The sequence below is a fragment of the Corythoichthys intestinalis genome, chromosome 19 (assembly GCF_030265065.1).
Source record: "Corythoichthys intestinalis isolate RoL2023-P3 chromosome 19, ASM3026506v1, whole genome shotgun sequence".
NCBI classification, from domain to species: domain Eukaryota; kingdom Metazoa; phylum Chordata; class Actinopteri; order Syngnathiformes; family Syngnathidae; genus Corythoichthys; species Corythoichthys intestinalis.
This window is the reverse complement of record NC_080413.1, coordinates 24733491-24748333: the sequence shown is the minus strand read 5'-3', so window position 1 is coordinate 24748333 and position 14843 is coordinate 24733491. Positions and strand designations below refer to the sequence as shown.

The window sequence follows — 14843 nt, the reverse complement described above, 5'->3', positions numbered from 1 at the left end:
TCGAGCGTGTGTAACATACGTAAACTACTTGTCATAATACGTGCTGAGTGGAATCTATAAGAGAATCATTAGATAAACTTCCAAACGATTCCATGGAATTGAAACGCATGGAACCGGTTCTCTATTGGAACCAATTTTCATTTCCAATGCCTAATTCTTATGCTGGCGACGTAACCTGAATTTCCGCGTAAGTCAGAATTAACCCTTTAAATACCCCCAAATAACTACCCAAAAATATGTATTATATGTCATTGTACCGTCCTCTCCAAGACATTGGAGTCCTTGATAGACAACGAAATTACAAGAACAATTAAATTAGTTTCATCTTCAAAAACATCAACTCAAATTTGCATTTATAACTAGCTGCTGATACAGCAATAACAATACACACAAACGATTAGCATGTATCAGTTAGCGTCTGCACATCATCAAAAATAAACACGTAAAGTATTCGACCATAATTGAAAACACACAACAGTACAAAAGGTGTTATATACAGGTGTTGCCTCTGGATGCTTCACAAGCAACAAATGTGCGCGCAGGCTTTCTTTTCCTTATCTCTCACTGATTGTGCGACTTCTTCGTGTGTGCGGAAATACGTTCTTCATCGTATGTACATGCACTCATACTCGCATGTAGAAGTACTACTACTACTACTACTGCCCGTGCCAAAATAAAAGCATGCATCACAAAACAAAAGTCGACATTATTAAAAAAAAAAATGACTAGAGATTAAGGCGGAGGCGTCGTAAAGTGGAAATCACATAAGTCGGGTACGTCGACTACCTGTACTCCAGATGCCCAAAAAAAGCAAACTACACTTACTCTATATTGTGACTTTGCTCCCCAAAAACAAATGTCCGAGAAAATGACAATACTGCCTATTGACATATAGCATGATACCACGAGGCATCCAGAAAGAGCACAAGGAAGAGAAGTAAAACAAGAAGCAGGGGCAGAGCTTGGGGGGTGCTGGCGGAGCAACTGCAACCAGGGCTGTGCCTCTACTAGAAGGCAGTGTCCAAGTCTCTAGGGCCCAGGTCGGAGAGTGGAGGGACTAAAAGGCAGGCTTTATGTTGTTCTGTGCTTGATACGTGCGCTCAAGAGGTCCTTCACATCATCATTATATCACCCAGCACTAGACAGAACAAATCCAAAACCTTCTTTAGTTACATCAAAGTGATTGTTGATGATTTTTCAAAAGCAGTTTAGCAGGAAACAACTAAGCCTTGATACAAAGATCTGTTCCCCAACATGACACCAACCACTGCAAACTAAGAAAAAAGAAAACATAAAGGAAGTTGGGGTCCTATCTTATAGCCTTCTTTGAACTACTTATGGCAGACAGTTTTTTTTCATCCTGTAAAAGACAACTTGCCCTCAGTGTCCTCACCGTGGATCTGAAGCTTTTTAATCTGGAACAAACCAGCAGTACCTCCACAAACTAAAAGTGAAAGTGCTGAGAGACAAACAAAGTGAGGCCAAACTTAGATCTATGCAATGGCTGCAGAGGTGGTGAGCCATATTCTAACTCCAAGATGAAAAGAAGGCCGCTGAGAAGGTGGAGAAAGAGATGAGTAGTGTAGTAGAGGGAGGGGAGGGTAGTAAAGAGGGGTGAAATGATGAAATGGTACAACACAAAAGTGCAGAAAGCTTTTGATGGGTGGAAATGTGAAAAATGGTACCCAGATCCATCAGTGAAACACGTTTGATGTTTTTTCTTTTTTAATAAGGTTAAAGTCCATCTGAATTTCATGAAACATATGCTATTTGTCAGTACAAGGATAAACCAATGAGGATTGTGCTACCAAGGAACAAATGGAGAGAGAGGCACAAATAACAAAAGGTAGTAGTCATCACAGAATGTGAAATTGTCAGCAAGGGATGAAGAGAAAGTGCGTGTGTGCATTTGCACGTGCATGGGTGTAGGGGGGCTCATTATTGACAACATGTGTTACCCTAGGAAGCTCCTTGGGAAAACATAAGCATGTAGACAGATCAGAGAGGGGGAAAACATAGAGAAAAGGAGAAGGGAGAAGGGGGGTTTTAAACTCTTTGCAGCTGCAGGCCTGCATGTGCGCCTAAGTGTCCAAGGGTCAACGGGCATACATCTGTGTCAAGCCTTCAGTGTTACTAGTCACAAGGTCAAACAATCCAATCCCTTGAGACTAAGAAAGTCATCCTTTTACCCAATTCGTTCCTATAGGATGGTTGACCTAAATTGTATGAACAAATTTTCTTATTTCAAGAGAAAAATACCGTATTTTTCGGACTATAATTCGCAGTTTTTTTTTCATAGTTTGGCTGGGGGTGCGACTTATACTCAGGAGCGACTTATGTGTGAAATTATTAACACATTATGATATCCTTTCACATGTTATTTTGGTGTTTTGGAGTGACACTGATGGTTTGGTAAACTTGTTAGCATGTTCTTTATGCTATAGTTATCTGAATAACTCTTAATAGCTATGGCCATGTTCGTGTTCTGCCTTTGGCAATGTGTGTTTAATTGTATTATTGACTTTTTTATATTGAATTGCATGCTTTTAGTTTGTGGCGCTTCCACGCCCAAGTGGGGGCGCACTCGCACTTGTTTACGCGAAGAAGAGCACTCACACGCCAGAAGAAGACTGACTGCTAAGCATGGCGTCTCTGAGCGAGTGGGGGGGCGGGGGGGGAGAGAGTGAGAGAGAGAGAGAAACACTGCTGCGAACCTACGTTCATTGTTTATGCTTGTAAAATATCTCTACAGAGGCAACGCCTGTGTGTATCATCTTTTCTGTTGTTGTTGTGTGTTTTCCACCCGCGATCAGACATTTAGATCCAGTTGTGTGGTTGTTTGAACGATGTGCTAATACTAGCGAACTCATGCTAACCGTTTGTGTCATTGCTGGAATAGCACCTAATTATCATTTATTTACGTTGATCCGAACCTGTTTGGTATCGAGGACGAAATTGATTCAGCATATTATACGGACGTCCTGCATCATCCTTTGGGAGTTTAGCTCGCTGTATAGCCAGGACCGAGCCGTAGTGTCCTGGTGAGGACAGTATATTCGCATTTCATTGCTAACGCATCATGTAACATCATACTGTACACTTATTCAGCATGTTGTTCTCTATTTTAATTTTTATATTAAATTGCCTTTCAAGATGACATATCTGTTCTATGTGTTGGATTTTATCAAGTAAATTTCCCCCAAAAATGTGACTTATACTCTGGTGCGACTTGTATGTTTTTTCCTCTTCGTTGGGCATTTTATGGCTGGTGCGACTTATACTCAGGTGCGACATATAGTCCGAAAAATATGGTATATAAATGTTTATAAATATATGGTATGCACTAAACCAGGGTTCACTAAATCCGGACCTCGATGCCACTTTTCCTGTCGTGTTTTCCATGTCTCCCTCCTCCAACACACCTGAATCAAAATAATCAGGATCATTATCAGGCTTCTGGAGAGGTTGCTGATGACATAATCATTTGATTCAGGTGTGTTAGGGGAGAGAGACGTGGAAAACACGACAGGAAAAGTGGCACCGTGGTCCGGATCTAGTGAAGCCTGCACTAAACCAACCCTGAGAAATCACTTATTTGACTGGATGAAAACTTTTTCAATTCTTTACTAACCGGCAGTAAGACCTGGATGGTTTCATCAAAAATGTTTTCTATCCAAAGAGAAGCAAAAACTAGTTTTTTGTAAAAAGGAGCATATCAAGCGGAACAATAATGTTGACACCAACATTTTTTTTTTCTTTTGAGACACTTCAAACTATAAAATGAGAAAAACAAGATAGGGAAAGAGCTTTTAATTGTAAAATGATCATTTAGAAACTTTGTAGAAATACAACTATAAAACACTCAGCATGCAACAAGGCTCACCTCATGATTCAACTGTAGGTTTCCTACAGTGCTGGCCAAAAGTATTGGCACCCCTGCAATTCTGTCAGATAATGCTCAATTTCTCACAGAAAATGATTGCAATTACAAATGCTTTGGTAGTAATATCTTCATTGATTTTGCTTGCAATGCAAAAACAGAAAAGAGAATGGAAAAAAATTAAATCATTATCATTTTACACAAAACTCCAAAACTGGGCAGGACTAAAGTATTGGCACCCTTTGAAAAACCATGTGATGCTACTCTAATTTGCGTAATTAACAGCACCTGTTACTTACCTGGGGCACATAACAGCTGGTGGCAATAACTAAATCACACAATTAAAATGGATTAAATTGACTCAACCTCTGTCCTGTGTCCTTGTGTGTACCACATTGAGCATGATGAAAAGAAAGAAGACCAAAGAACTGTCTGAAGACTTGAGAAGCAAAATTGTGAGGAAGCATGGGCAATCTCAAGGCTACAAGTCCATCTCCAAAGACCTGAATGTTCCTGTGTCTACCGTGCGCAGTGTTATCAATACGTGCAAAGCCCATGGCACTGTAGCTAACCTCCCTAGATGTGGACGGAAAAGAAAAATTGACGAGAGATTTTCAATGGGAACCTCAACTAACATCGAATCGAGTTCAAGCTGTCCTGCAGTCTGAGGGTACAACAGTGTCAACCTGTACTATCAGTCTACGTCTGAATGAAAAGGGACTCTATGGTAGGATATCCAGGAAGACCCAATTTCTGACCCAGAGACAAAAAAAGGCAGGCTGTAGTTTGCCAAAACTTACCTGAGAAAGCAAAAAACATTTTGGAGGAATGTTCTCTGGTCAGATGAGACAAAAGTAGAACTTTTTGGGAAAAGGCATCAACATAGAGTTTACAGGGAAAAAAATGAGGCCTTCAAAGAAAAGAACACGGACTCCACAATTAAACATGGTGGACGTATCCTGATGTTTTGGGGTTGCTTTGCTGCTTCTGTCACTGGACTGCTTGACCGAGTGCATGGCATTATGAAATCCGAAGACAACCAACAAATTTTGCAGCATAATGTAGGGCCCAGTGTGAGAAAGATGGATACTGGAAGCGTTTGTTCGCAGTTTTTTTGTCTAAAGGTTGTGCTACCAAGTATTAGGCTGAGGGTGCCAATACTTTTGCTACACAGATGTGGGTAGTAACGAGATACATTTACTCATTTAATTGAGTGCCTTTTTTAAAAAATAAAAAATAAAAAAAAAAGGTACTTCTACGAGTAGTTTTTCCACGCTATCCTTTTTACATTTACTTGAGTAGATTTATGAAGAAGAAGCGCTACTCTTACTCCACTACAGTAGTCGTTACATTTTTCTTTTTCTTTTTTTTGCCCGCAATGCCAACAGTAGCGCTATCAGTTTCACCAATGAGACATCGCAACATTAATCACATGACTCCATTATACCAATCAGACTGACGCTTGCTGTTCTCTGATCACGCCAGCCTGTTCAATCATGTGGCGTCTTTAATGACCGTAAAAAATGAAGTATTTGACATAGAGCGCTGCCCTCAACATGAATAGAAATTGCGAATTTTAACCTCTCTCCCAGTTTTGATTTGGCACCGATTGTCCACGGAAAACCAGAGATATGATCCTTTTAATTTTATATTAGGAGCTGTGATGGAACTATTCAACTAGTCAAACTAGGAAGTATTTTCTCCACTATAGGGCACTCATGCTCTTTGGACAAATGATGCTTCTTTTCTGTAGATTCGCCGGAATCCTATTATTCCCCCCACCCCTTTGGCTCAAATTGGTTATAGTAAAGTATAATAATAACAGTTCATACAGATAACTTTGTGCTGAGAGAAAAACAAAACAAAACTATTGTTTAAAAAAAAGGAAAAAAATCAAACATCATTAGCAGTTACTCACAATGTTACTCATTATTTGAGTATTATTTTCACCAAATAGTTTTTTTTACTTGTACTTAAGTGCATTTTTTGGATGACTACTTTTCTTTTCACTTGAGTAATATTATTTTTTTAAGTAACGCTACGCTTACTTGAGTAAAACTTTTGGCTACACTACCCACCTCTGCAGCTACATTTTATTAAACAAGCTATAAATCATTTGATGTTATCATAGTATCGTATTTTTGGGCCTAAAAGTCACAGTTTTTTTTCATAGTTTGGCCGGGGGATCGACTTGTACTCTGGAGCGACTTATGTGTGAAATTATTAACACATTATTATATTATTTCACATGTTATTTAGGTGTTTTGGAGTGACACTGATGGTTTGGTAAACTTGTTAGCATGTTCTTTATGCTATAGTTATCTGAATAACTCTTAATAGCTATGTTACGTTAACATACCAGCCACGTTCGCATTTCGTTGTTCATGCATCATGTAGCACTATCATACTGTACACTTATTCAGCATGTTGGTCTCTTGCATTTTTATTTTAAATTGCCTTTCAAGATGATAAAATCCAACACATGGAACAGATATGTCAAGTAAATTTCCCCTAAATATGCGACTTATACAGAGGTGCGACTTATAGTCCGAAAAATAGGGTAGACTTTAAATGTGAATTGTTTAACATACACAGGTTAACATTTATTAAGTTTGAATTCAGACGTATGTGGTTACATAAAACTTTGTCCGAAACTGATTCTGCACATTTATGTGAATGTGAAGAACACCGACCGTAAATATGATCAATCATGAATAAAGTCTTAAAAATCATCCAAACCAAATATTAAATTAGCTGAGTCTCAAACAAGTGCCATCAACGGTGCTCATGTTTTAATAGCTCTAAAGTGTTTGAAAGAAGAGGGCTATTGGCTTAGCTACCTACCACACACTCAACACCCAACCCTATGAAGACGAACAAGACACGATGCTCCTTTCCTGAGGGTGCACAAATAGTCTTGCACAGACAATAACAAAAATCTCCTGGCCTTTATTTTGTATGCATTTTTTCAAATAATACAAAAACTGGAGTTTTTTTTTTTTTTTTTTAAATTGAGTAGTCCCATTAAATAAAAACTTTTGGGTGGCGTCACACTTCTGTTCCACCAAGAGACCATTTTGCATTAACGCTTCTGTACTCCTGTTTTGGTTAGCAACAGTCACAAGTGCTAAACAGTTAACTTTTTGTCTGTGTGAAAAATAGTGTCGATAAATTGATCTCATTAGTTACCTAGTATTATCTACCAAAAAAATCTCTTGGTGTCAAACGCAAGGCGTTCTCAATTGGATAATGCATCCTAATGATTAATTGGGCTAAGAGGTATATCAGAGAACCAGCCACAGTTTGACGAAATAACTGAAATGAAAATTGCAAAACAGGGATACGCATTTAGGTCATTTTGTTGTTTTCCCTATGTTTATTAAAATCTACAGCTGAGACGGTGGCCTCCCAGCATAGATAAATTAGACATTTCTTGTATGCAATTCCCACTATTTACAATGCGGTGCGAATTGAACGCTCATGGGAGTTTGTTTTGGATGTGGCCTAAATTAAAAATGTGTGCCGAGTCTGCCAACTTCAACAGGGACTGTTACTATTTTCAAAAATTCTGTCTTCCAAAAGTACAGGTAAATGCACGATCTCATTGTAAACATTACAGATGAAGGCGCCTTTGTCAACACATGCGCACGCACGCGCACTCCCACTTACTAATTCATCAACCCATGCCCGTCTTCTCTTTCTCACTAAGGCAGACAGAGTGAAGGTGGGCAGAGCAGCTATTGTGTCCCTTGAAGAATTAGCTATTGATTTTCTCCTTAGCATTATCTGTGCAGCTCTGACAACAAACCAGCTTCACAGGGGTGTGTGCACATAAAAAAGACCTCGATTTTGTTCTGCAGAGGACGTGCTGTTTTTTGGTGAGCAGCCGGCAAAGGCCCAATGGGAAAAGACTAAATCAAATATGTACATGTTACTGTAGCCTACACACAAACAATGGTGTATTTGAAAATATACTGTATATAAATAACAGAACCAGCATTCATTGGGAAAATCACTAATGCAGATGATGAAACACACTGTTTACACTGAGTGCTCTGAAACATCTAAACCAAAAGGGGTAAAAAATAAATAAATAAATAAAAAGATAATAATAAATAAATAAAACTGCCAACTGTTTAGGACGTACTATAATCCTAAAGTCCACTTTTAACCAAGTGACATTGAGTGTGATCATGAATGAAATATAATACTTTTCCCATTTTTACCTTGACTGCTCAACCTTGACAGCAATGATGCTGCATCAATCGAAATTAACACACGTTAATTTTAGAAGCAAAGGGGGTGCTAATCCACACAAACTCACACACCTGTTAACACTCCAGTTACTGTACTTACAGTCTACAGTATGTCTTTGGCACATGTCATTGTTCATGATTCTTAATTTTGCTGTTCAGATTCAGTTGAAACTCATTCTATATAGATGAATCAATATCTATACTGCATACAGACTGACCATTGAGCAGTGTTAGCTATTTAAGGCATGCGATGCTCCTGATGTCATACAATTTGAAAATTCAGTAAGTTCAATAATGTTAACAGTTCAGTCTTTGCGGGGGAGTGCGCTCTACAGAAAAGGGAAAATCGTTGAATTCTGTTAATTCAATGTTTTTAAGAAAGAAACTTAACCTTAAGACTGAAGAAATCTTCACTCAGGGCCATGTGTTGTTGAGCAGTACCATTTCATCCAGTGGAAGTTTTAAACAGGGTTTAAGTATACCACCAATGTTGGAATGTCTTGAAAACAAGCTTAGAAATAATTAGCGCTGCATTTAAAACATCTTAGTAGCCCTAAAATCACGAACCCTGACAAACAGTTCATCCACAAAAACCCTTCCAATTTACCAATAATCCACAAAAGGCATGAATAATAGATTTCCTTAACCAGTGCAGCAGTTAAGGGATAACCCACTGATTCCTATAATTTGAAATAAATATGCAGGACAAGGCTGATCATTTTCCAGTGCAAATTAAAGAAAACATATTTATCGTTGCCTTATAATTTGCGCTTATTCTTTCGAAAGTTTTTGATTGTTCTTGCAGTTGAGAATGTGATTAAGTGTTGGTTTGTCTTGGTTAATTCATTACCTTTAACAGATCATCCTGTCACTTCAATTGCACTTTTGATAGTTCCTTCTATGACTCATTCTCCTTATTTTTCCTTTCACTCTTATTTTTAACGAAACATCACTTGCAGTAAGTTTGGCTCTATGAGTTGAGAAAGTTTGATAGATTTCCCAATGGTACATTCTATCAAACCCATCCAACTAAGCTTGGCTGCTTTCACATTAACAAAGGCGGCTGGGATTAACATGTTTCAGAACCATAACATTGAGATGGATCCATATTGATTTCTCTAATGGCGTGGAGAAAAAAACAACATCCACAGCACACGCTCAGTAGTGCCTATTGAGAGCTCAAAAGTCATTCAGTGCACCTAAGTTCATTTTGCATTACAGTAAACTGGTAAACACATAAGTAATTGCTTTGAATGTAGATTGGAATTAGCATTGCTAATGATATTAAAAGGAATACAGATGCATTTATATCAGCACTTAGGAAAAAGTTTTTTTGTGGGGGTTTTCTTAAAGTGGCCATGTTTATAAAGTGACACTACATTTTTCTCTCACAAGTAGGCCTATACAAATCGAAATGTTAACATATACAAGATTAGAGTACAAAAAAAAAAAAAACATAAATACAGTATACTCATCGTCATCATTAATATCAATTTCTCTGAAAGTCATTTCAAGAAACATTGAACAACATTAATGGGTTCAATTCAGTTTGTTATTTGGGTTTGTATGTTTTGTCACATGCTGCTGGAATTTTTACATAGCAAGTAAACTACATACAAAAAGTTACATTTCAGATAGTAACATTTGTCAAACCTGATTAAAAAAATTAATTGAGGCTCAAATCTAAATTAAATTCTGGTTCTAAAGTGACAAAACTTTCACAACTAAACGTCTCAAAATGCATGTTTTCAGTGAAGTTTTTAAGATGTTGACCAAATGGCTCACAAAGTAACTAATAAGATATAGGCTATCCTTGCACCGTTCTCTGCCACTGACAGTGATAAATGTCCAACTCAGGGGTCGGCAACCTTTAACACTCAGAGCCATTTTGACCATGTTTCCATAGAAACGGCAATACTGGGGGCCACACACACAAATTGACACCTGAAATGATCGCGTCAGTCTGACTGCATATCGGTTACGATTCAGAGGCTACGGTTCGATTTTAAATCGATTGTTGATGCACCCCCCCCCACCCCCCGCTTATAATGTTTCGTACATTAGTTCCAAAATTGTTCAAAAATCCTCTCAGGCTAAAGTATTAAGTTTACAGTTCAAAACAGTAGATAAAATACTCAAGTCCCCATTCTGTATCAGCAGCTTTAAACTACATTCAATTATTTAATGTTGTGAATCAACCGTTAAAGTTGTTGAAATTGCTCCTGTTATTCCATAATTTCCCTTCTGTCTACTCTCAACATGTGAAAGTTTTAAAACTGTTTCATATTTAAAGATAGATTCAAGTCAATATTTTGCCGATTTAGGAGTATTTTAAATAAAAAGTTAATTAGGTTCGCTACAACAGAGCCTTCCAGAGAAGTCTACTGTGTTATGATGGCGGCTGTTTACTAACGACAGTAAGTCTATCATTTTGCATCTAGTTCTCTATACATGTGCTAACGCTGCTGTCGTCTGTCATTTTGTATCTAGTTTATTATATATGTGATATCTACCGTAGCATTATGTGGCCGTATGATTGTAGCAACTGGCAACTGGGCGTTGTTTGTAGTGGCTATCGGCCACAGTCAGGTATTACTGCTTTTTTTTTATCGAGAGGCACGAGTTGAACATGATATTTCCTCTCAGTCGGTCAGTTCCTCATTGCGCCCCGAAGCCCGCGCTGACTGTGATTGAGTTCAGCTTTACCTGGTATAATTAAATAATCGGAATTTGGATGTTTGGGAACCTTGGGAACCGTTCTTGAATCGTCCAAGGCCTAATCACTAATTATCTAAGAATCTGAAATTTTGCACGCCTCTTCTATATATACGTATGTATATGTGGGTATATAGTATATGTATGTATACTAAGGGTGTAACGGTACATGTATTTGTATTGAACCGTTTCGGTATGGGGTGCTCGGTTCGGAACGGAGGCGTACCGAACGAGTTTCTAACATCAAGTAACCCTTACTTTTCGAGGCTGTGAGTCCATCGGGTTACAGTTTCTTTGTGTAGATTATATTTACGCCGTCTTCTCTACTATAATGAGGACCAACACGATAGGACAATAAGAAACGTCAACGGCGCGACAACGTGCAAGAAAGCAGTGAAACGCGGTCGTTAAAGTCAATCAGCCAATGCACACCAGTCGCAGTGCGGCCGCGTGTTAGAGGCATCCCAAAAGCGGCTCAACGCGACGCACGCGAAAAGAACGGCAGAGTTTATTATTTGATGCGAGACGCGGCCCTCCTGCATCAATACTAATAGCTAGCAGACCGGTGGATCCGGTCGATTTTCAAACTAATAAGCAATCCTAACCCACTTTTTGAGTCAATCAGCTCTCTTGAGTGGTAGATCGGGGCACAGTTGACTTGTCTTTGTTGATTTACTGCTGTCTTCTTTGCTATAATAATAACCAACACGGCCCTGTGTTCAATACAAAACCACAAAACAAGTAGGAACTAATATTCACATAGGAACTAAAGTTATACAACAGAGCTCACGGAACCGCGGACCTCGGTCCGGTTCCGGACCCCCAAGTTGTCTGGACCGGATCTCAAGCTGTCCGGACTAATACACGTTGCAACAACAAAAATCTTTTTTTTTCTGCGGGTTTGCAGAGCGGAGGTGGGCAACAAACAAAAACCTTAGCGGTGACGCGCGTCAGCCAGCCAATGGGAGTGAAGCATTTGAAAGTTATTTTTAGAACAGCATGTCTCACACTCGCTTTCCAGACTCCGCGGAGTGACAGCCAAAAACTGAGCCAAATGAAGTTGGAAGAAGAGGCAAAAAGGTACGGCAAATGGCGTGCTCAAAACTACGCAAGATTGATGCAGAAAACAGAGTGTTTAAGGAGGAGTGGACCAACACATTTTTGTTCATTTTACCTGGCGGCAGCACGAGACCGCGATGCCTCATCTGTTCAGAGATGGTAGCGCTTGTAAAAAGCAGCAATTTGAAAAGGCACTATGAGACGAAGCACGCAGCTTTTTTGCAAAGTTTCCCTATGAACTCTGCCATCCGCTCTAAAAAAAATAGCGGAATTAAGGGCTCAACATGATCGCTCCTCAAGGCTCGTGGTTCATTTATTCACTGCACAGCAATGCGCAAATGAATGCTCCCTCAGAATAGCGTGGATATTGGGTCAAAACAAAAAGTCTTTCAGTGACGCACCGATTGTCAAAGATTGTATGAGTGCAGTTGCTTAAACTTTGCTTAATGGAAAGCAAAAAGAAGAGGTCTGTCAAAAAATAAAGCAAATCCCCCTGTCAGCATCCACGATAAAAAAAAAAAAATTTTAAAGTCATTAACATGCTCTTATATTGCTATTTAATGATTCAATTAAAGCACTTTTTAAGTTTTATGTACCTTTTATATTGTATTTGCATTTTTGAATGTTGTAATTATCAGCATGGCCACACAAAGATACGTTTAGATTTTTTGAAAAAAAAAAAAAAAAGAAGAAGCATTAAAAATATTTCCGGACCCGAGATTGTTGTAATTTTTTAATTTCGGACCCAGAGGAATTTTAATTCATGACCCCTGTTATACAACATAAAATATACAATATAAATGAATACTACATCACATTTGTAAAATATAAATACATAATAATATAAATAATTGCCCATTTAAATAAATTGAAATAAGCTAAAACACTTGTAATTAAATAATAAGAATAATACAGATCCTACTTACACAATTAAATTTATTTATTTCTGTGTGGCGCTTTAACTTGAGAAAATCCACCAATAAAGCTTTTGAAAACCGTTCATAAGAAAAAAAAATGATTCATTGAGGCATTTCATTTGTAAAATACATGTTAAAATCTTTGTCATTGGGATTGTTTTTCTCTTTAGCACAGGACTTCTTTTTTTTTTTCTTTCTCTCAGAAAGATAGCTGACCAATACGCGGGGTCTGAAAGGCAAATTGTTGTTGGATTATGATCTTTAAATACCCGCTACTTTTTGAGCAGAATTCTAGCTTTGTATAGGCTAATGTTCCTATTGTTGAAAGCACAAAAGTGTGGAATAAACAACTAGCACATTTATACTTTGCATTTTGTTTTCTTACTGTACCGAAAATGGACCGAACCGTGACCTCAAAACCGAGGTAACAGAGATTTTTGTGTACCGTTACACCCCATTGTATACATATAAATATATTCTGTCATCCATATTTCACCTAACAAAGGAGTTTTGCCTCCTTTTAGTAAGCAGAACAAATGCTCACTATTTACACACAGAACACTCACAGGTCATGTATTCACCAACTATGTAAAGTCACGGTTGCCACTCAGATGGCATACCTACAAGTATTTTTGCCTTTGAACACCGTGAGCAACGCGAGTGTTCTGTTAACAAACACAGAAAACAGTGAGCCTGACTCGATCTTCCTACTAAAGGGAAAATAATAATATATTATATTCATTTATTTAATATAGAACTAAGCCGCATTAGAGGGTTCAAAGAGCCGCATCTGGCTCCCAAGCCGCAAGTTGCTGACCGCTAGTCGCTGGCCAACTGCCATCATATAGACGAAGTCAGTTGTCATCAATGGCAGCCAGTAAGTTAAGATAAAGCAAGGTTCTCTTACAATATATAATGGAAATAAAATAATTCAAAAATAATTGCACTGTAGTTTTTAGTGAACGTGATATGATCGCTCATAGAAATGTTTGCACACAAATGACTAATTCAATGTTACTAATAGAATTTTTTTTTAAAATCCTATTTTCTTCATAAGACTTTTTCTCAATGAATGGACATAGCAAATACAGAGCAAAATTAAATGAACAAAAAAGCCGAGATGGTTGTATCTTATATACAGTATTAACAATTGACTAAGTAGCTCATTAGGCCAAATAAAGAGCTAGCCGTTGTGTGCTCTTGTGACGTAATCATTATTGGACTCCCCCGTTGTGACAGACAGACCAGAGTTACTCTGGACGGACAGTAGAGACATGCACTCACCTCTTTGCTGCGCGTGTCCGCATTGCCATAGCAACGCGACGAGGAGCACCAGCCCGAGCCGCTTCATGTTTGTCCCGTGTGAGGCTTTCGGGGAGCCGGCGCGTCACAGAGAGCTGGAGTTGAAACAAACTTTGCACTCCGCCTCCTCTTCCACTCTCTCTCCTCCTTTCCCTCCAAGTCTTGTGGGAATCGAGGGGAACATGTGGAATTGCTGTCCCATGAAGAAAGCACAAGTTTTGGTCCTACTTGACAACTGTTTTAGGGCTCCTCCTGCTGCCCTTTAACACTCACCACACGCTGAAATGATTACAATTACATTATGAAACAATCATGCGATGGCCTACACATTATAATAGAGATTGTACATTTAGGGTCATACATATTGGTGAAGATGTCCTGGAGTTGAATCTCAGTAAAGCAGTCCTTCCCAAATAGTGGGACGGTTAGGGCAAAACAATGCCGGGGAGGGGTGTGAGGGGCATATGTCCTCGGGGACCATACTTTTTTGCTGTACTAGAATAATGTGTACCGTAATTTTCGGACTATAAGCCGCTACTTTTTTCCCTCATTTTGAATCCTGCAGCTTATAGTCCAGTGTGGCTTGTTTGTTGATTTATTTGGGTGACTAGGTAATGCTTCATTTGACAGTGGCATCATAATAATGTCATATAACCTACATAATTATGACATGACACTATTGTGGTCATTACTGAAAGCGTATGACTAATGTCA

The 14843-nt window shown here is 38.6% G+C and overlaps 1 protein-coding gene across 5 annotated transcripts in view; it reads right to left on the bottom strand.

Moving 5' to 3' along the window:
- lama2 (laminin, alpha 2) overlaps nucleotides 1–14259 on the bottom strand; it is a 338873-nt gene extending 324614 nt beyond the window's left edge. For all 5 annotated transcript variants that reach the window (XM_057822981.1, XM_057822982.1, XM_057822979.1 and 2 more), the window contains exon 1: nucleotides 14112–14259. In XM_057822981.1, coding sequence (XP_057678964.1) covers nucleotides 14112–14178 — 67 coding nt within the window. In that variant the 5' untranslated portion in view covers nucleotides 14179–14259. The remainder of the gene's footprint in view (nucleotides 1–14111) is intronic.
- Between the last annotated feature and the right edge of the window lie 584 nt (nucleotides 14260–14843).